A 20766-nucleotide genomic window follows, 5' to 3' on the forward strand; every position below is an offset into this window, starting at 1 on the left:
AACTTGAGCTCAGTAAAGCTGCAGTCACGCTGGATTTTTCTCCCTATAGACTTCCATTCATACGCACGCGAATGCCTCAGATCGGAAATGCAAGGTCATGCTTCAAGTTTGCAGGTCGCTGTGGTGCAAAGTTCAAGCTTGGTGAACTCTGACCTGCGAAATCGCATCACTGCGCGAGACCAATCGAGGATCAAAACATGACATCTCTGGACAGAAATTTAAAACATAGAGCAATCACACGCTTTTTAAATGTCCAATTCTTTTGTTTAATCCCACCCCTTTTCGCAGAGCCGTGCGACAGAATTTCACAAGCTCAAACTCTAGTGTGACCGCAGCTTTAAACCCTATAAATAAAGAGAACTTAAACCAACTACTGCAAAACCCAATAAGTTAAGGCAGCTCAAACCATTTGAGGAAACCGATTGCAACAAACCATTTGAGTTAAAAAACTAATCTATATGAGTATTGTGAACTTACTCCATTTACGTTGCATGTAATGAGGTATTTAATCAACTCATTACTTTCAACACTGAGATCAAAACTCTTTTCGAATGAGTAGAATTTACTTTCAGTCTATTTTGAGTTATTCATTTAATTTGATAAAGTTGACTGTTGGGTTTTACAATGTAGTTGTTTGGACTTCAAGTTAATTGATCAGTTTAAGTTAATTGAACTAATAGGGATTTGATAAACTATTTAAGTTACTGATACTCATAGTAACTTATTAAGTAACTTAAATACTAATACGTTTGATGGTATTAACACAAATGATATATGTGTATGTGACACAACATATACATTTACAGTACTCAACCATTTTGTTAAAAAACTTACATGGTTGCCGCAATCGATTTCCTCAAAACTGTTAACTTATCAGGTTTTACGGTGTTTTTATAAAGAATGTTACACTGTACAACCCAACAGTCCACTTTATTAAATGAAATGAGTGTAGTTAACTCAAAATTGACTGAAAGTTAATTCTACTCATTTGAAAAGATTTTTGGACTCAGCGTTGACTGTTATGAGTTAATTAAATAACTCATTACTTCAGCTTAAATGAAACAAGTTGACTGTTCATTAGATTCGTTTTTTTTTTAACTCAAATGGTTTGTAGCAATCAGATTTTCTTAAACGGTTTGAGTTGACTTAACTTTACGGTACTCAGTTGGTTTGAGTTCTCTTCATTTATTGGGTTTTACTGTGCTTAAATTGCTTCATTTACTCAAATGCACTCAAGTTTACTCAAGTTCACAGTACTCATTAGGATTAGTTTTTGAACTGAAATAGTTTGTTGCAATCGGTTTGAGTTACCTTAACTTTTGGGGGTTTACAGTGTACTTTTGTCCCTGCTCACCGCTATCAAGCAGCTCAATTTAATTTAATTTACCATTTTGTACCCTAATTTACCCTATATTTACATTTACTATAAATTCAATATGAGAATAAAATTAATAAAACAAGATTTTTTATTTTTTTACATTTGAATATTACTTAATATTGTTTATATTTACTTGAATTGATAAATGCAGCCTTGCTGAGTGTAAGAGACCTTTTAGAAAACAAATGAAAAAAGTACATTTAATAGAAAAGTTGCTACAATTGTACATAAAATAGATAAACACAACATCTCACATAATTTTACACATCAACTCAGAGCATACAGGTTTTTCAGATCTGGAATGTGTCTTACAGAAGCAGACATGAACAAATGATTACTTTAACTTTTTGTTACATTGTGATATTACAAAATATGGCGAAACAAACTGACACACAGAAAAAGCAGAAAACAAACATGCAATGACACTTAAAATGGCCTCACATTTTTCAATTCATTAAAAATGTGCTATGCTGAAATTACATATTTAAAGATTGATATCCAGTGATAATACATATGAACAAGGCAAAAAAGATCAACATCAACGACAAGAAACTGGCATCAAGATGTGTGCTTTTCTTTGCATAAATGGGGAGACCTTCAATTCAGACTAAACGCACACCATATATCCAATGTCAGTGCACTTTTCGTTTGAAGGTAGCTCGCCAACCCTTTTCCACCCAGTCCCCAAAAGCTAAAACCTGACTTGATTTTTAAGAACATTTAAAGTGGTCACAAAGAAATGGGCAAAGAGTTTAATGTCCCTTCAGCTGCAGTGGAACTAGAAACCCATTACTCTCCTAAAACCTGCTTGTCCTTCACATGAGGTACGGATTCTTTGAAATGTAAAACCGCTTGGATAAAGGCAAAACCTGATTTCGGATCTATTAATATTCTGCAGAGATAAAAACACATCCAATATTAAGAGATCACAGCACAGTATTTTTGTCTAAATAATGTCTTTCTGGGCTGTTTTAGTAAAGCGACGGAAATAAATGTAGGCCATAATGATGAGGACGAGTATCAAAAGTGAGAAGAGGATCATAAATGTGACGTATCCTCCATGAGGCATCAGTGGCTTGTCTGGATCTTCAGCCGGAATCATGTTGGTCAGGTTAAGCATGTAACCTAAAGTCCAGCCTGCATCACTGTCTCCAATCTGCACAAAAAGAGCAAGTCAGTGACAAATACGGCAAGCTGTTTAAAAATTTAATCTAAAACTAAGCTATTATTTGTTTTTTACAGTATATAGCCATTTCATATACTTATTTTCTTCTTCTTATTTATTTATTTTTTTTGCTTTTTCGAAAGTGAACAATACAGAACACCAAAAGTTAACAACAAACAAAATAATACACACACAGCATATACAGCAGGGAAAATAAGTATTGAATATGTCATGTTTTTTCCTTAAAATAATACTTCTAATGGAGCTCTTGACATGGAATTTTAGTAAAAACCCAAACAATACAAAGCTTGATTTTCTGTCTGGGCCTTCACTTCTACACCTCCATTTCTTCATGTGTTCAATGCTTTTTCCCTGTGGCATTTAATTTTATTACACATAACTTAATTTGTAAACCATTTAGATTTGTTTTCTTTGCATGTATTGGTTTCTGTGGTTGTTACTCAGATACAGCATATTACATTTGAATGTGATAAACTGCCATTAAAAAATGTATAGACTTAATTTTGCACCTTTAACAATATTATTGATAAGTAAATTGGTGACGAGTTCAATCCTTATTTTCCTCTCTGTAAAAATAAATAATACAAAGCAAGGAGATACAACTAAAGGGGTAAACTATTTTGTCAAATCAAATCATGTGGTGCTGTTTTTACATAATTCAAATTATCAAAAATTATCAAAAAATTATCAGAAAATTGAATCAAATTCAAATCTTTTTAAACAATTTACCACTTCCACTTAAAGAATATGTGATATTCTCTAATATACAGTTGCAAACTTCTGAGATTCACTTCTCTATTTATTTTTTCCCCCAATTTCTGTTTAACGGAGAGATGTTTTTCAACACTTTTCTAAACATAAAAGTTTTAATAACTCATTTCTAATAACTGGTTTATTTTATCTTTGTCATGATGACAGTACATAATATTTGACTATATTTTTTCGAGACACTCCTATACAGCTTAAAGTGACATTTAAAAGCTTAACTAGGTTAATTTGGTTAACTAGGCAGGTTAGGGTAATTATGCAAATTATTGTATAAAGATGGTTTGTTCTGTAGACTATTGAAAAAAATGTAGCTTAAAGGGGCTAATAATTTTGACCCTAAAATTTTTTTTTTCGGCTTTTATTCTAGCCGAAAAAACAAAACAAAAGACTTTCTCCAGAAGAAAAAAATATTATCAGACATACTGTGAAAACTTCCTTGCTCTGTTAAACATCAATATTTGAAAAACAAAATCAAAATAAAAATGGGGCTAATAATTCTGACTTTAACTGTATATACTTATTCTTTAAGTGTTTTAAACATTTTACATTGTCATTTAGCAGGCACTGTAAATTTAGCTGGCAATACACAAAATAAGTGCTAATTATACAAATGAACTGTTAGCGCTTATAGAGTATTATGCACTAAAGTAAGGAGGGAGTGTTTTTATAGAGAGATGGGTGTTTCTACCACAGGTGGTTTGTCAAGCCCACTCACCTATGTGAAGAACACTTCATTAATGCAGTGTTTATTTATTTATTTTGAGATATGGAGTGATTATAAAACTGTCTGGTGCAAATGTCCATTAAAGATGTTAGAGAGCTGAAAGTGAAAGTTTTCTACATGTGGTTTGTCAAGCCCACTTACCTGTGTGAGGCACACTCGGAAGTGAATAATGTTTAAGTTAGATTTGAAGAGAAACAAGTCAGCATTGCTTTTATTTCCATCACGCTCACCTTCTTGATAAACTTGATGTCGTTCCAGTTGTCTGAGGTGAAATTGTATCCATGTTCCAGGAGAGTGAGAATGTATGTTGCTGAGAAGCAGTATTCAGAAAGGTACTTCTCTTTTACTTTTGGGTGATCTTGTACAATCTGAAAAAAGCCAAACATGTTCACATTTACATCCCAACCAAGATACCAGCATTTTACACAGAAGTAACTCAATTTCACCTTTTGCCATGGGGTAGAGCAGTACATTGCCAGCCTCTGCTTTGTTTTGTCCAATGAATCGTTTTTCAGATTTAAAAAGTCCATTACAAAAAAGAAAGCAGAAAAAGCCTAGAAAGTCAAACGGCACAAGTGTTAACACAGATTGTGACTTAAAACTTAACCAATTCATACAAACAATCTTCATTGTTTCCTACCCCAAATTTTCCTTCAACAGTAGGTTGGAAAACACCATTGAATGAGCAGCCTGAATAAGGACAATGGCTAGTATTAAAAACCTTTCTGATTGATTCTTGGCACTGAGACCAATTTCCAAGCCCCACATGGGAGAACTGCTCCTTTGGCATTTTCAGTGGTTTCATACATGGTGTATTGACACTTTCAAGCGTCTTGGTGGTGTTATATCCAGGATGAAAACAAGGATCCCTTAACAAAATGGCATCTGTCTTTCGAAGGAAAGAAAACGGATTAAAAAACATATAGTAAAATCACATGTAGCCTATGAAATGCAGTAGTTACATTTAACAGAAGTTTTCATGCCAAAATGCAACTTCCAATTGAAAAGTTTGCACAGTTCAAACTAAGTCGCTTTAGACAAGAGTGACTACTAAATGGCTAAATGTAAGATTTGCTTTCTCAAAGCTCCTCATTTCTAAAATCCTAAATACCATGAATTGGTCAGCTGTCAAAAGTTTATAGTAAATATCAAAATGAAATGTCTATTAGTATATCTAATATCAGGCAGCGCGGTAGCGCAGTGGGTGGCGCTCTCGCCTCACAGCAAGAAGGTCACTGGTTCAAGCCTCGGCTGGGTCTGTTGGCATTACTGTGTGAAGTTTGCATGTTAAAATTAAAATATTAAGGATATATATAGGATATAATAAAAATATATAGGATATAAATATAAAGGATTACAATATTACAAAACATATTATTTTCTAGCCTACATAAATTTAAAAACCACTGCCTTCATGCAGGCTTTTTCAGTTCATTAATAACAATTTGCTTTTGTATAATGTTATCATTATTAGCAGTATTATTTTTTATATGCATGTTTATATTTGTTTTATTAAAAACAAGCTTAGATTTGCCCACCTGTCAGGTTTCAGACCACATGGGGCACAGCATGTGTATTTTGATATAACTCAGGTTTTTGACCCTTCGTTATTATTGTTCATTTATTTGTTTGCTGGAAATTAGAACTGAATTTAGAAATAGTTTTGAAACAAATCTTTCCGCTTAACAAACGAAATTAATTATTTAAAGGCTAAAGTCTGTGCGTACAAGATTTCCCTATCCACGAGAGCGAAAGTGAAAGTAGATAATGAGACGCCTTATCTTTCATTCTCGCGCTGCAGATGCTCTGTTTAACTGTTTTCTTGCTAGTGAAATGCTCATTTTTTCCACTTACAAAGTCCGTCATGTAAATAGCAAATGCGCTTATGGCGCGACGCAACTGGCTCTTAAAGGGAATGGGAGATGACACTCTGATTGGTTTATTCTCAAAACACAACTATAACTCATTAAAAAAATAACATTTTTATAAGATAAAGATTTTTCCGTCCTTATATTAGCAAAAGTGGAATCTGACATGCCTTGAAAGTGTTTGTGCCCTGCGCTTTGCACTCCGTCAAAATAGAGCCCTTAATCTATAACCCGTATCTATTTTCATGTTACTAGTGCTTTTTTTTTTTTAGATATATTTAGCTTATTTTTTTTTTACTAGTACTTATTCATTAGATACTAGTGTTTTTTTTTAAATATACTAGTTCTTACTCATTAGACACAAATTATTTTTATTAGATACTAGTACCTATTAAAAAGATACTAGTTTCTAATGAATTAGTACTTGCAGCTAATGAATAAGTATAAGACCTAATGATTAACTACCAGCACATAAACAATATGTACTAGAATGAGATGAGTACTAGTACCTATTAAATAGACACTAGTATAATGAATGAGTACTAGTATCTGATATATGAGTACTAGTACATATTAAATAGACACTAGTATAATGAATGAGTACTAGTATCTGATATATGAGTACTAGTACATATTAAATAGACACTAGTATAATGAATGAGTACTAGTATCTGATATATGAGTACTAGTACCTATTAAATAGACACTAGTATAATGAATGAGTACTAGTATCTGATAAATGAGTACTAGTACATATTAAATAGACACTAGTATAATGAATGAGTACTAGTATCTGATATATGAGTACTAGTACATATTAAATAGACACTAGTATAATGAATGAGTACTAGTATCTGATAAATGAGTACTAGTACATATTAAATAGACACTAGTATAATGAATGAGTACTAGTATCTGATATATGAGTACTAGTACATATTAAATAGACACTAGTATAATGAATGAGTACTAGTATCTGATATATGAGTACTAGTACATATTAAATAGACACTAGTATAATGAATGAGTACTAGTATCTGATATATGAGTACTAGTACATATTAAATAGACACTAGTATAATGAATGAGTACTAGTATCTGATAAATGAGTACTAGTACATATTAAATAGACACTAGTATAATGAATGAGTACTAGTATCTGATATATGAGTACTAGTACATATTAAATAGACACTAGTATAATGAATGAGTACTAGTATCTGATAAATGAGTACTAGTACATATTAAATAGACACTAGTATAATGAATGAGTACTAGTATCTAATGAAAAGAACTAGTGTCTAATGAGTAAGAATTAGTTTATTTTTAAAGTTTTACTTAAACTAGTACTTAATGGAGAAGACATCTAAAAAATTAGCACTAGTAACATGAAAATAGATACTAGTACAGGGTATAGATTGTCAAAATGGCTTGCCACACATTCTATACTATGATACACTATGGAAGGCTTGTTACCAGTATTGAAAAAGATTTAATGACGGCAGCTCCCTTATTTGAATATGATGCAGGAATTTAGGACAAACAATTAAAGCTGGTCGATATAACTGTATCAGTCAAGAAATTCTCATTTTTAATATTATTGTTATCAGGCAAATAATGAAATTAAGTATTGGCAGGTAAATTATGTGTTATTTCCATAATAGGTTGCATATGATGTGACATGTTGCACATGGCAGACACACACACTTTAAATTAGTTCATGCTAGAGCGAAAATAAGATGGCAATGTGCACGTTTTTCATTAAACAAATAAGAGGACTTCTGAATTGTAATTTGTAACTACATTTGGTAGTTCCCACATTTTCTATAGTTTTAAAATAAAATCCATTGTCCACCATATTTCTTTGTGTTTTGTTTTGGTAATAAGAAAAATGCATATTAAGATTTCTATTTATCGGCATGTATATCGGTTATCAGCTTCCAAATGTAAAAAGCAATCAGTATCAGGCAAAATTTACTTATTGAATCATTTGCAACTTTTTAAATTTACAAACAGCTATATGCCACACTACATTACAGATAATGTCTGAGCGGTCATAGTGGGGGCACTGCAACCCTTCGCTTTATGCGTATATGTAATATTTAAACCCTACTACGGTCTACAATTTTTTCAATTGCAGTGACGAGCATGGCATACCTTGTCAGGTGTTGAGCGCAATTTCTCAGCCATAGCAAGCTTGAGAGCTTGGTCCTTCCCATAACAGAGAAAGCTGTGGGTGTATAGATGATAATCATTTCCATACAGTCTGAAGTCAATCGAATTGTCAGATGATTCAATAATCTGCTGAGGTACGAAGGTTATTTGAGTAGAGGCTCCACCAAGGTCCAGAGCTCCAAGAGTGCCTGCGGGCTGCGTGATAAATACAGGGATTATTGTACATTATTTGCCTTCCTCTATACTCTCTACATATTACATTTATTACTCTATATATATTTGATGCAGTGAAAACACAACTGTACCTTTCTCAAGTTTTCACTAAGGTAGTTGACTGTAATCCACCCAAAAGCTCCCTCCTCTTGGCCTGAAAGGATACGAGCTCCCTGATAGGAGAAGGGGTACGTCTTCAGTGAATGTGCAACGGAGGTAAGCACTTTTTCTGAGGCCATTTCATCCTCCATCCTTGAGAAAATAAATAGTTTTGGAATTTACCTTTTGACAGTTAATTCAAAAATACACTTGATGAATTATATAGACTATATGAAGTTGGGAATAAGGCACATTTTGTTTGCTAATTACTTATGCTTACTTGCATATTATTTTTTATTAAAAATGTGATTGAAAAAAACAATCTTGTGGAAAAATGTGCTGTGTGTGTAGATTTTTGCTAGTTTGTGCTCTTTTAATGATCTAGGCGCAAAGTCTAAAGCGCATGGCACAAAAGCATTTGGGATGTGTCTGAGACCACTTTTACTAAGGATGGAAAAATAAGGTTTGCATCACAGCGCATGGTCTAACCGGGCTGTGCTTATTCTCTTAATGAGTTATGGGTATGTTTTGAGCCTAATGTGCATTAAACCAACTAGACTCTTGTCTCCCATTCCCTTTAAGAGTCACCCCTTTAAGTTGCATCATGCTGGAATTTGTAAGTGGAAAAACTGAATGCTTCATTAGTGAGTTAAACAGACCATCTGCAGTGCGAGGATAAAGAATAAGCCTCCTCCATCCAGCCTCTTTGTCTTTACTTTTACTCTTTGCTCCTTTACTTTTGCGGACAAGGAAACGATGTTGTACACACTCCACTGAAAACACTCAACAGCCAACATATTTAATTTCGTTTGTTAAGCGCAAAGATTTGTTTTAAAACTATTTCTAAATTCAGTTTTAATTTCCAGCAAGCGAATAAATGAACAATAATAACAAAGTGTTTTCGAAAAAACTAAGCTACATCCAAACACGCATCCTATTCTTATGTCCCATATGGTGATGCAGACGTCTCCAAAAACCCGACAGGTGGACAAATCTAAACTTGTTTTATTAAAAACAAATATGCATATAATAAATAATACTGCTAATAATATTAACAACAACATAATACAAAAGCAAATTACTGTATAGGAGCCATTGTTTTTATATGTATGTATAAAATAATAATTTTTGTAATATTTTTGTCCTTTTATCCTTTTTCATTTGTATAGATATTTGCGTATAGCTGTACATCCTGTGTGTTTTCAGCAATTTGTATGTGTTTAAGGCACACAACTAACGCACTTCGTTGGACTTTAAACCTGCTTTCAGCTGTCTATTTTAGTTCCTCAAAACAGCAATGCGCCAACATTGCTCCTTAACACACCTCCTGTCTTGATGGTAACACCCATGGGTCCAAAAAGCAGTGCAAATGGATTTACTATTAAAGCAACTTGGCAAAACATGAAAACTAGGGTAGCGCTGGTCTGAAAATAACAACAACTCGCACCAAGCACATCTTTGATTCAGCATAAGAGACTCTATATTACTCCAAACTTTAAAACTCTAGTGAAATCACATAATAAAGAGGATTCATCTTTACCATATTTAAAGGATAGTTCACCCAAAAGTAAACATTTACTCTCTATTTAATTGCCATCTAGTGGTTTGAAACCTTTATGGGTTTCATTTTTATGTGGAAAACAATAGAGGATATTTTGAAGAATGTTGGAAACTGATAACCATTCACACATAATAAAACACAAATAATATGGAAGTCAATGGTTACCAGTTTCTTACATTTTTTCAAAATAACTCAAACATGTTTGTAACAAATGCAGGGTACATTAATAAAGACAGAATGTTCCATTTTGAATAAACTATCTAGTCTCTGGATCACATACTAAAAATTTTACTTAGAATAATCCTAATAATGGCTTATTAAAAATATGCAGCAGTGATTACTTGAGCAGTCTCATGCCAGCCGTGGCTCCCAGGTAGACAGGGGTTTCGCTGTGTCTGTGAGCAGGTATTTTCTCCTTGGCCTCCTTCATGCACTCCTCCAGAGATGCACCAGCCCCATGTGGTTTATCGAAGTAACTGGAGATGCCTTTGCCTACAGGGCACAAACACGTTTCTCAGAGTTTCCCACACTTTGCCTACAGGCTTTTTTAATATGCGGATGTATTGCTGGAAATGATGGTGTGTGTTGACATAACTACTAAAGCGAAATGAAATTAAACATCTGTCATGATGTGCTGTTGACTTTGCCTTTCAAAGAGAGGTTTAGCAGAATAGCTCGAGTACTGAAAGCCCTTCAGTAGCTTTGTGTGAGAAACACACTGAAGTATAAAGTCACCGTGAAATCAATATTGACATATATTATGGAAAGGAATAATACAAATAAATTATTTATACACATTTATGAAAACAAAGTAGGAAACCACTAAACAATTCTCGGTTTTTGTGCGTTAGATATGTGTTGGAGTCAAGCATAACTTTTAGTTTTATGCGATAATAATAAATTAAACATTTCTGGAGACACTTATTCCAAATTTACAATAAAAATGCAGTCATTAAAATGGCCTTTATCTGAAAAACCGGAACTTTGCTGAAGGAAACACAATAAAGGAGTTTTGTCATTTTTTGAAAGTAACAAAAATGACATGTTGTCCGATTTATTTAGTTTTTTTTAGACAACCCAATGTCAACATTTTATCTTAGGAGGAGTTATCTGTTGGAAAAACCCTGAAAAATGTGTTATTCGGGAAAAGCTCTACATGACAATATTTAAATGAATAAGCCCTGGCGATAGTTAAATATAATCGTCTTTTGTTAGATGATGCATTTACTGGTTTGAGGGCGAAACAATCTTTTACTCTATTGAGATGATCAAGAGTAACCACAATCATCCATTGATCCAATCAATTCATGACAAACATCAAGTTCTGTCCTACATTTTTCTATTGTTTGAGAAGCCAATTCACATCAGATATGCATCACATTGATTATTGTGCCTATTGTAAAGCCACAATATACCTTTTAAAGTAATCAGATAAACTTTTGTGACGTCGTCACAAAATCAATCCAAAATAAAGTTGTTAAAGATAGTATTAGAAGTTCAAATCAAATTGAAAAGTGAACTGTTCCAGATGAGTGGGCATCTTTTTGGAAATACCTTTGAACAACCATTAGTCAGTGGTGATTATGCAATAAAAGGTTCCTACTCTAAGTCAAACGTATAATGCCCTAATTTTTCCTGACCTTCACAGAAAAAGCTGAATTTCAATGATGAATAGAAAAACAGGCAGCTGTTGGGTTTAGTCCCTCTAAAATTCTGTGATTCTGCGATAACTGAATATAGGGCAAAAGTCAAGCAAAAGGAGCCAAATTTAAATAAATTCCTGCATATATTGAACAGACATGTTTGAACATTCAAATTCCTTCCGCACCTTCTGCATTGCTTTATATTAAATAACATTATATTTGCATATAGACAGTACTCATCCAGTGTGAGATACCGTTGACACAGCACTGCACTGCCTTTTTCTTTGTGACCCACTTTAGATGTGTCATGTGACATTAAACTGTAAAAAAGTGATTTTCTTTTTTAGATTTTCTGTTTTGTTTCTAGTCCAAATATAAAAAAAAAAAAAAAATTCTAGACAAGCAAAACATATTGTCTTGATTTAAGAAGTAATATGCCAAAATGAAGTAAGTTTTTCCTTAAAACAAGCAGAATAATTTGCCAATGGGGGAAGAAAAAAAATCCTATAATCTATTTTGATAATATTTTACTTTATTTTAATAAAAAAACTCCCTTATTTTTGGCATATTATTTCTGAAAACAAGATTTTATATTTTGCTTGCCTAGAAAATGCTTCTTGATATAAGAATTTTTTAATATTTAGACTAAAATCTAAGTAAGAAAAACATTTTTTTGCAGTGTATCGCAATGTGTATTCAGCCAAAGCCTGTTTGAAGAAGGCCATGTTCATTCTATCAAATTCTAAAAATCTTCTAAGCTATTGTTAAAGAGATTTTAAAGGAACACTCCACTTTTTTTTAAAATAGGCTCATTTTACAAGTCATCTAAAGTTAAACTGTTGAGTACCAATTGCCATTTCTAAATCCATTTAGCACTTTTAACTTAGCTTAGCATACATCATTGAATTGGATTAGACCAATAGCATTTCGCTCAAAAAAAAAAAAGTGTTAGAAAAGAGTTTCAGGCATGGTTTGGCAACAAAGTTCCTTGATTATTACGCTGGAATAAAGGTATAGTATTTCACTTTCCGTCTATCTTAGTACATGATGTACAGTAACTACAGAAGTGTCAAGCTTTAAATAGGAAAAATCTCCAAATTCTTTTCTAACTCGTATTTGAAATCTGAGCGAGATGTTGATAGTCTAATCAGATTCAGTGACTAATGCTAAGCTAAGCCAAAAGTGCTCCTGCCAGCTATGTTTATTTTGATCATTTAGATACATTCATGAATCAAATATGATGTAGGCTTTATGAAGTAAACACTTTCTGTTTGTTTCTTTAAGTGTTTCATTTATATGAAATATAGAGACCAATGGTTCTTGAGTTTAAAAAGTGATGATAATAATAATTGGGTTGTGGAAATTTGTGTATATTTTAACATTAAAACAACACAATAAATGCAGGAAATATTGCCACAAATATTAAGCAAAGTTGCCACAAAATCAGTAATTTTAGGGCACGATATTTATACATTTTCCACAAAATCCAGGACTGGTTTGAGCAGTTAATTAATCAATAGATAAAATATTTTACAAAAACAAAATAGCCTAACCATAACACATAAAAACCAAGGTATAGGAAAAAAAAAAACCTTTTTGATAAGTGGGAAGAAATCTTCAAAATGATGAACAAAATTCCCTGATATTAGAAAAAAATCTAAAATTCCCTGACCACAATGTCTGCAATATATTGATATTATTATTATATTAATGATATTCCAGAAGTTCCATGACCTTTAGGAAGCCTAGCAATAGGGGGGTCTGTAATATTCATTAAAAATCATGCTTGTCACCTGTGGCCACTTTATGGAAAAGAGCAGCTTGGACAATCTGCTTAATACTGTACCTCCTTTTTTGATCCCCAAAAGAAACAATATCATAGGATTTTAAAATTACGAAAGGTTCAGTTTTTCAATATACTTGGTTAACCTGCTGTGGCCAGTAAATAAGGGATCGCTCACCTTTAACATTGCACGTGTGATGCTGCTGTACCATGCCTGTGTTGTTCTCTTTCTCTGCTGGCCATTTATAGATAAACACAGAGGTGTGAGAGGAGCCGGCATCCAGGACTATTCCATACTGTTGAGTGTACAGAGACCAATTTATTAGTCAAATCTGCATAGATCTAATGTCTTTTATTATGTTTCTCTCTGAGTTTTAGTCATACCTTGTACTTTTGGGGTAAAGGCTTGTGCTGGACAACAGAAATGGATACCATGATGACAATCCCCACGGCAACAACAGCCATCAGAAAGATGACAACCGGCCTGTGCCATGGGTTTTTGACTTTTACTTCTGAAATGAGAGAATAAAGCTGATTGACAATTAATACATATAAGCACATTTTTTCTGCAGTTAGGGTATCAATCATATCATTAAAATGTTTTTCATTTGAATATTGTAATCAAGCTCAGACAATTTCACATGAACAGGCCCGCAGCCAGTGAAAGAAGATTTTTTTTTCTCATTTGTTGTCCTCATTTTTTATTTAATTTTAAATGCTGCATTTAGATGACATTTTAAGCAATATTTATACCTGAATTAGCTCGTCGGATGGTCATCATTTCAACACTTTTTGATGTACCAAACACATTTGCTAAATATTCAGAATAAAGAAATATGATAAATATTTATTTTTAAAATACAAATTTATTGCATCATATATCATTAGAAAATTAAAAGCTCTAGCCTGTTGTAACTTAGACAAATAACAAACAGATCAGCACATTCAACTTTCTTCAGTCAAAATTTGGCCATTTGAATAATAAAAAAATTCAAACATAATAATAATAATAATAATTTAGAGTTTCACAATTTTTCTAGCCTCTTTTGTAAAAGTGCATCTCGCTTTTTTATTGGTTATGTTTTTTTTTTTTTCAAGAATAAGGTCCAAGATAGAATAAACGTTACTTGTCACGGTTAGGGGTGGGGTTGGGTGCCATGCCTCATTTTTTAAATCGTACATTTTTGTACGACTCAACTTTGTATGAATTAGCCAAAATTCTAACGTTTCTATGTTGCCCAGAACTTCCATATTAGTTCATACATAGGTGCAATTTTGCATTTTTAAAAACATATTGGTTTGTACAATAAGCTGAAGTACTTTTAAGTATTTTTGAGGCTTTTTGATTACATTTTTGGAGAAGATCTGGGAGTAATTTGTTAGGATTTTTACATTCACTGTTAATCGTATAATAAAAGATAATAAAATATACATTATAGATAAAATATAAAATTGAAAAATACAAAAATATATACAGTTAAATTCAGAATTATTAGCCCTCCCTGAATTATTAGCCCTCCTGTTTATTTTTTCCCCAATTTTTGTTTAATGAAGAGAAGATTTTTTCAACACATTTCTAAACATAACAGTTTTAATAACTAATTTCTAATCACTTATTTATTTAATCTTCGCCATGATGACAGTACATAATATTTGATTAGATATTTTTCAAGACACCTCTATACAGCTTAAAGTGACATTTAAAGGCTTAACTAGGTTCATTAGGTTAACTAGGCAGGTTAGGGGAATTAGGCAAGTTATTGTATAACGATGGTTTGTTCTGTACTATCGAAAAATATATAGCTTAAAGGGGCTAATAATTTTGTCCCTAAAATGGTTTTTAAAAAATTAAAAACTGCTTTTATTCTAGCCTAAATAAAGCAAATAAGACTTTCTCCAAAAAAAAAAAAAAAAAAAAAAAAAAAAAAAAAATATATATATATATATATATATATATATATATATATATATATATATATATATATATATATATATATATATAAAATCAGACATACTGTAAAAATTTCCTTGCTCTGTTAAACATCATTTAGGAAATATAAAAAAATAAAAATTCAAAGGGGGGCTAATAATTCTGACTTCAACTGTATATATAATGAGACACTTTAACAGCCTCACTGCTTAATATTGTGTGAACTCAACTGCATAATGCACTGAAATATTAATAATTCAAAATGAACACATGCTCTTAATTTATTTAACAATATTTAGCTTTTTAAATTATTAACAACAGTACAATGACATTTAAATCAACATTTAATTTATATTTTAGTTAATTTTTTCAAACTATATAACCAGGTCCCAATAATAATTGTGAAGGATACTGTGGGTACCGTGATGTGCGAGTGCTTTTTGAGCTGTTAAAAGAGGACTAATCAAGTGATAATACCTACTGTCAGGTGAACGGAAAAGCAAACAGACTTTGAAAGCGTGATGGCAGTGTGTGTTATTACAGATGTTGCCACACTGTGTACACTAGAAAAACCTCTAAGAGGCTCTTCGTTCATGTTTTGGTTTGATATAGATTTTTTACAGCTCATGAGAATTTTCCGGTCCTGTAAGAAAATATCCAGTTCATATTTTCTCTGATGAACAGGCCATCTGTTCTGGGTGTTTCCTTGTTTTTAGCTCTAAACCCGAGGATTCCTATGCACACACAATTGGAGCAATGGATGGGTAGTAGTGCTGTCAAACTTGCATCCAAAATAAAAGTTTAGATTTACAAAATATATTTTCCCAGACTATATGGTATAAAATATTTGTTTACACACAAACATATAAATATATGAACCAGCTAGAACACTGTATATATATATATAGTTGAAGTCAAAATTAATAGCCCCCCTTTCAATTTTATTTTCCTTTTTTTAAATATTTCCCAAATTATATTTAACAGAGCAAGGACATTTTCACAGTATGTCTGATTATATTTTTTCTTCTGGAGAAAGTCTTATTTGTTTTATTTTGACAAGAATAAAAGCAGTTTTAAATGTTTTGAAGCCCATTTTAAGGTCAAAATTATTATCCCCTTTATATTTTTTTGGATAGTCTACAGAACAAACCATCATTGTACAATAACTTGCCTAATTACCCTATCCTGCATAGTTAACCTAATTAACCTAGTTTTAACCTTTAAATGTCACTTTAAGCTGTATAGAAGTTTCTTGAAAAATATCTAGTAAAATATTATTTACTGTCATCATGGCAATAATAAAATAAATCAGTTATTAGAAATTAGTTAATTAAACTATTATGTTTAGAAATGTGTTAAAAATACACACACACACACACACACACACACACACACACACACACACACACAAGTTGTATTTATATATATTAATCACAATTAACCGTTTGACAATACTAAGGTATAGCTAATATTTTGGCTAAAAGTTGTATGCCATTAGCAAAGATATTACATGCTTCTAGTTTGTATATGAATTTTGCATTCAGATTGACTGGTAAATGTTTTTCTTATTATTATAATATGATTTAAAAAAAATGTATTATATCAGTTAGATTCTTTGATTTATCGAAGTCATTTATTTAGCTGTAAACAAAGGCTTACAATCATCTGGAATTCACCTATAGGAGAGCAGGGAATGTTGCAGTAATGAGCGAGATGTAACACCATCTCTTCAACCAATTAGAATGAGCTACAAGGGTGATACATGTCCTCCATCTCATCACAGGATAAATTTGCAAAACAATAATAGCAATGATTGCCACCTGAAATGATTGTTATAAAGCAAGTTCTATAGCTAGACCATTAGAAGGGTTCTTCAGTACAGAAATTGGCAAAAAAAAAAAAAAGGGCCAAAGTTTCTGTTACTTCTCATAAATTTTTTTGTCCATTGTTTATTATGTGAAGTATAGTATATGCATTCCAAGGAAGAAAAAAATGTTTTTGATTCCCTACACCATTCTGCCCTTCAAATGGATTATGCAGTAGAAATCAGGTTTTTGGAATGGAACAGGCTACGTTATATGTCTCTATGTAAAAGTTATAAAGTATTAACATGACACAACAATTTAGATGTTTTCATATTGGTTTCAAAATGTAATTTATGACATAATTATTCAAATGAAACTAGCTAAATGACTTTTAAATGATCTAACCATTGTTTATTTAATATTTATGTTAGAAAATAATTATGTGGACAAGTCAATTTAATAGCCTAACATTGATGCATATTGAAATTTAAAATAATCTGTTAGAAATCTACCTCTGGTAAAATGTTTTTTTGACACTAACATTATACAGAAATAAACAAAACTGTAATATAGCAAACACGTGGAATTGATTGAGGCAAAGTTGGTTTCATATTTACACATCCAGACCTTAATAATATAATTTCAGAAAAGTATTCTTTGCAAGATCACTACAACATCGTTTACAGTCAAATAAATATAAGGGTAATGTTGTTTTGAAGTAATTGTTATACGTGATTTCAGACCTAATATTCAAAGTTCCATGGTAAACAATATAGGGAGCATATCACAAGTTTAGCTCAATATTGAATTGTCACATTTCAATTAAATCTCAAACGTTCCATAACAGTGACCATGTTAAATAGCCTCAACGTTTTGGACCAAAAAGCACAACTGATCTGAACTATAACGATAATAGTTTGCTTCTAGCTTTTTTTTTTTTTTTTTTTTTAAATATAATATAGCAAGAAAGCTAAAGCAAGCTGAAAGCTGTTACCATTTAAGCCAGAATTACGGCATTTAAATCAGCGCGCCCTGCTGCGCTTTTCACCTACCCATCAGGACGTGCGCCGGGCATCTGTTGCCGGTGAGATCGGTGTGTGTGTATCAGCGACTGTCAGCGCGGCTTGTGAAGTAAGTACCAACCAAAGCAGTGTTTATCGAGTCCTGCACGTTTAATTGTTGCCTATTAATACGAGTGAGCAGCTTGTTTGAGCAACAGTCAATGACACCTATGTGCGTAGCGCTAACTACGCAACTGGCTTTTTCTTGGGAAGCGCGTTCATGTGTTTTTTTGGGAAACACCCACCGTGCAAGTGGAGCCAGGCTTGTGGTGACGTCACGGGCAAGATCGGACGGAATTCCCTCGGTGCACCCGCTTGGAGACTATAGAGACTTTAGAGAGCTCGAGTGATTTGCATACAGATGAGCTCCTGTCTTTGCAAGTCAGTGGCTGACTTGGTGTTTTGGAAACATCATGGTCTGACTGTAATGGTCCTTTTAATTACAGCAGGCAAAAACTATTTGGAATTGAGGGTTTTTATTTAGGAGTAATCTAAATAATTGTGAAGTGTTTGCTTAAAAGAATGAAGTGGATTTGTTTGTGTTTTATTTGCGTGTGTAGCAGCACGGTGGCTCAGTGGTTAGCACTGCTGCCTCAGAGCAAGGTCGTTAGTTTGAGTCCCTGCTGGGTCAGTTGTCATTTCTGTGTGAGTTTGCATGTTCTTTCCATGTTCGCGTGGGTTTCCTCTGGGTGCTCCAGTTTCCCTCACAGTCCAAGGATATGCCATTAGATGAATCGATAAACAATATTTTGTGGCCATAGTGTGTGAAAGAGAGAGTGTATGGGTGTTTCCTATGGGTTGTGGCTGGAAGGGCATCCGCTGCATAAAAACATATGCCGAAAAAGTTGCTGGTTCAGTTGTGGTGACCCCTGATAAATAAGGGACTAAGCCAAAGAAAAATAAATGAATGATTATTTTTGTAAGGCTGCTCGGTGTAAATAGTTATTATTTATTCCATCATTAGTCAGTTCCAAGTTTTAAAATGCAGCAAATTATCATCTTGTTCTTAATTAAAATGCATTACATCTGGTTTGGTGGTTGCATACATTCTAGCCGTTGAGGTTTAAATATTTCAATGCAGCAGATTCTCATCTCCCTTACTGTTCTTCGTTGTACTTGCATTTGTTTCTCGGAGAAAGTTAGCTAAAACAGCTTTGCATGGTCAGTCTATGTGTTAACACAACTACATTTTACATTGGGTTTAGAAAATGTTGATAGTCTGCAATCACAACCATTTGTCTGACTGACTTTAAACTTGGCATACATTTGTGCAAAGTGCCATCATCAAATATAATGTAGAGATGTAACTCAGTAACAAATGTTTAACTGCTGTTTGCTTAAAGCATTAAAAAAAAGATTTAGATTCTAGTTTGCTTCTCAGAAGACCAGGAATACAGCAGATGAGTTATCTGGTCCAGTTTCTGACAGTTTTATGTCATTTTTATAGCCTGACATACCTATTCCCTGGTGCAAAATGGATTTCCAGGAATCTGCACAAAAAAAAAAAAATCATCTTTGGCATTCCATAGAAGTGAATGCTGTGAGGGCCGAAAAATAATTTTTATTCCTGAGAAACAACAATGGTGTTATTGGTTCTGAAAAATGACCTGTAAAAATACAGGTCAGGTCAGTATCCTCAGCAGTAAATAAATGTTTTAATTTTTTTTGCTTTTAAGCAAATATTTTTAAACAAAAAGTTAAAGTTTTTTTTTGAGATGCATTGTTGTCAATTGCATGGATATCAATTGCCAGCTTGGACAAAGGAACAAACGTGAACAAGGGAAAATTAAGACCCGTTAAAAAAAAGAATTAAGAACTTTAACAACATTTCAATAGATTTAAGACTTTTTAAGGCCTAAAAGGTAGCTTTTGAGATTAAGACATTTCAAGACTTTGTGAGACCCCGCTGATACCCTTTTTAATGATGAATTTAAACTCACAATCTCACAAATTAAATGCCCTTCAAATACTGTAGATGGAGGAATACTTCATTTTTATGCATGTTATTATGGAAGTTGCTTAAGGACAAAAATCCTTAAAGTAAATTAGACTATGTTAACACACATTTTGATTATGGTGATAAAATATGTCCAACATGCTATTAAATGTTGTGTGTTTTAACGAACAATAGGGCTGTGCGATTTGGGGCGGTTTATTATATATATATATATATATATATATATATATATATATATATTTTTTTTTTTTTTTTTTTTTTACAGATATTGCAATTTGATTAGCAATTTAGTTTTTTAGTTAAGCTTCAGCTCAATCACACCTCATATAGCCGCTTGTGGTGCTTTTTTAGGTGCTGGTTGTTGTATTTTCTCATGTTGTGGCAACAATTCTGTGACAGCACTTACAAATTACCGGTTTTTGTTCAGTGTCTGTGACTTTGAAACCAAAATGCTCCCATATTACCGACATGCTGTTTTTCTTTTATATTAATTTATATAAACTTAAATGTATTCAATTAATTCATAAAAACAATAATTAAGCTGAATTAATTAATTTGTATTGAGACAACATGAAGGAATTGTGTGGAACCCTGCCCTTCTTACAGTAAGCTCTG

The 20766-nt window shown here is 32.6% G+C and overlaps 1 protein-coding gene and 1 long non-coding RNA gene across 4 annotated transcripts in view; both read right to left on the reverse strand.

Annotated features, from left to right (window-relative positions):
- Positions 1–1550: 1550 nt before the first annotated feature.
- The window catches only part of entpd1 (ectonucleoside triphosphate diphosphohydrolase 1), a 33469-nt gene continuing 14253 nt past the window's right edge, over positions 1551–20766 (reverse strand). The window contains 10 exon segments of one of the 2 annotated variants that reach the window (NM_001003545.1): positions 1567–2534; positions 4287–4424; positions 4503–4610; positions 4697–4945; positions 8082–8294; positions 8405–8564; positions 10314–10464; positions 13577–13694; positions 13783–13910; positions 18186–18372. In NM_001003545.1, coding sequence (NP_001003545.1) covers positions 2325–2534; positions 4287–4424; positions 4503–4610; positions 4697–4945; positions 8082–8294; positions 8405–8564; positions 10314–10464; positions 13577–13694; positions 13783–13910; positions 18186–18189 — 1479 coding nt within the window. In that variant the 5' untranslated portion in view covers positions 18190–18372 and the 3' untranslated portion in view covers positions 1567–2324. 2 annotated transcript variants of the gene reach the window in all.
- Positions 20413–20766, reverse strand: part of LOC147841430 (uncharacterized) — a 3645-nt gene continuing 3291 nt past the window's right edge. For both annotated transcript variants that reach the window (XR_015504281.1, XR_015504282.1), the window contains exon 3: positions 20413–20766. This exon is cut by the window's right edge. This is a non-coding gene — a long non-coding RNA (uncharacterized LOC147841430).

The sequence above is a fragment of the Danio rerio genome, chromosome 12, assembly GCF_052040795.2.
Source record: "Danio rerio strain M-AB ecotype USA chromosome 12, GRCz13ab, whole genome shotgun sequence".
Taxonomy (NCBI): domain Eukaryota; kingdom Metazoa; phylum Chordata; class Actinopteri; order Cypriniformes; family Danionidae; genus Danio; species Danio rerio.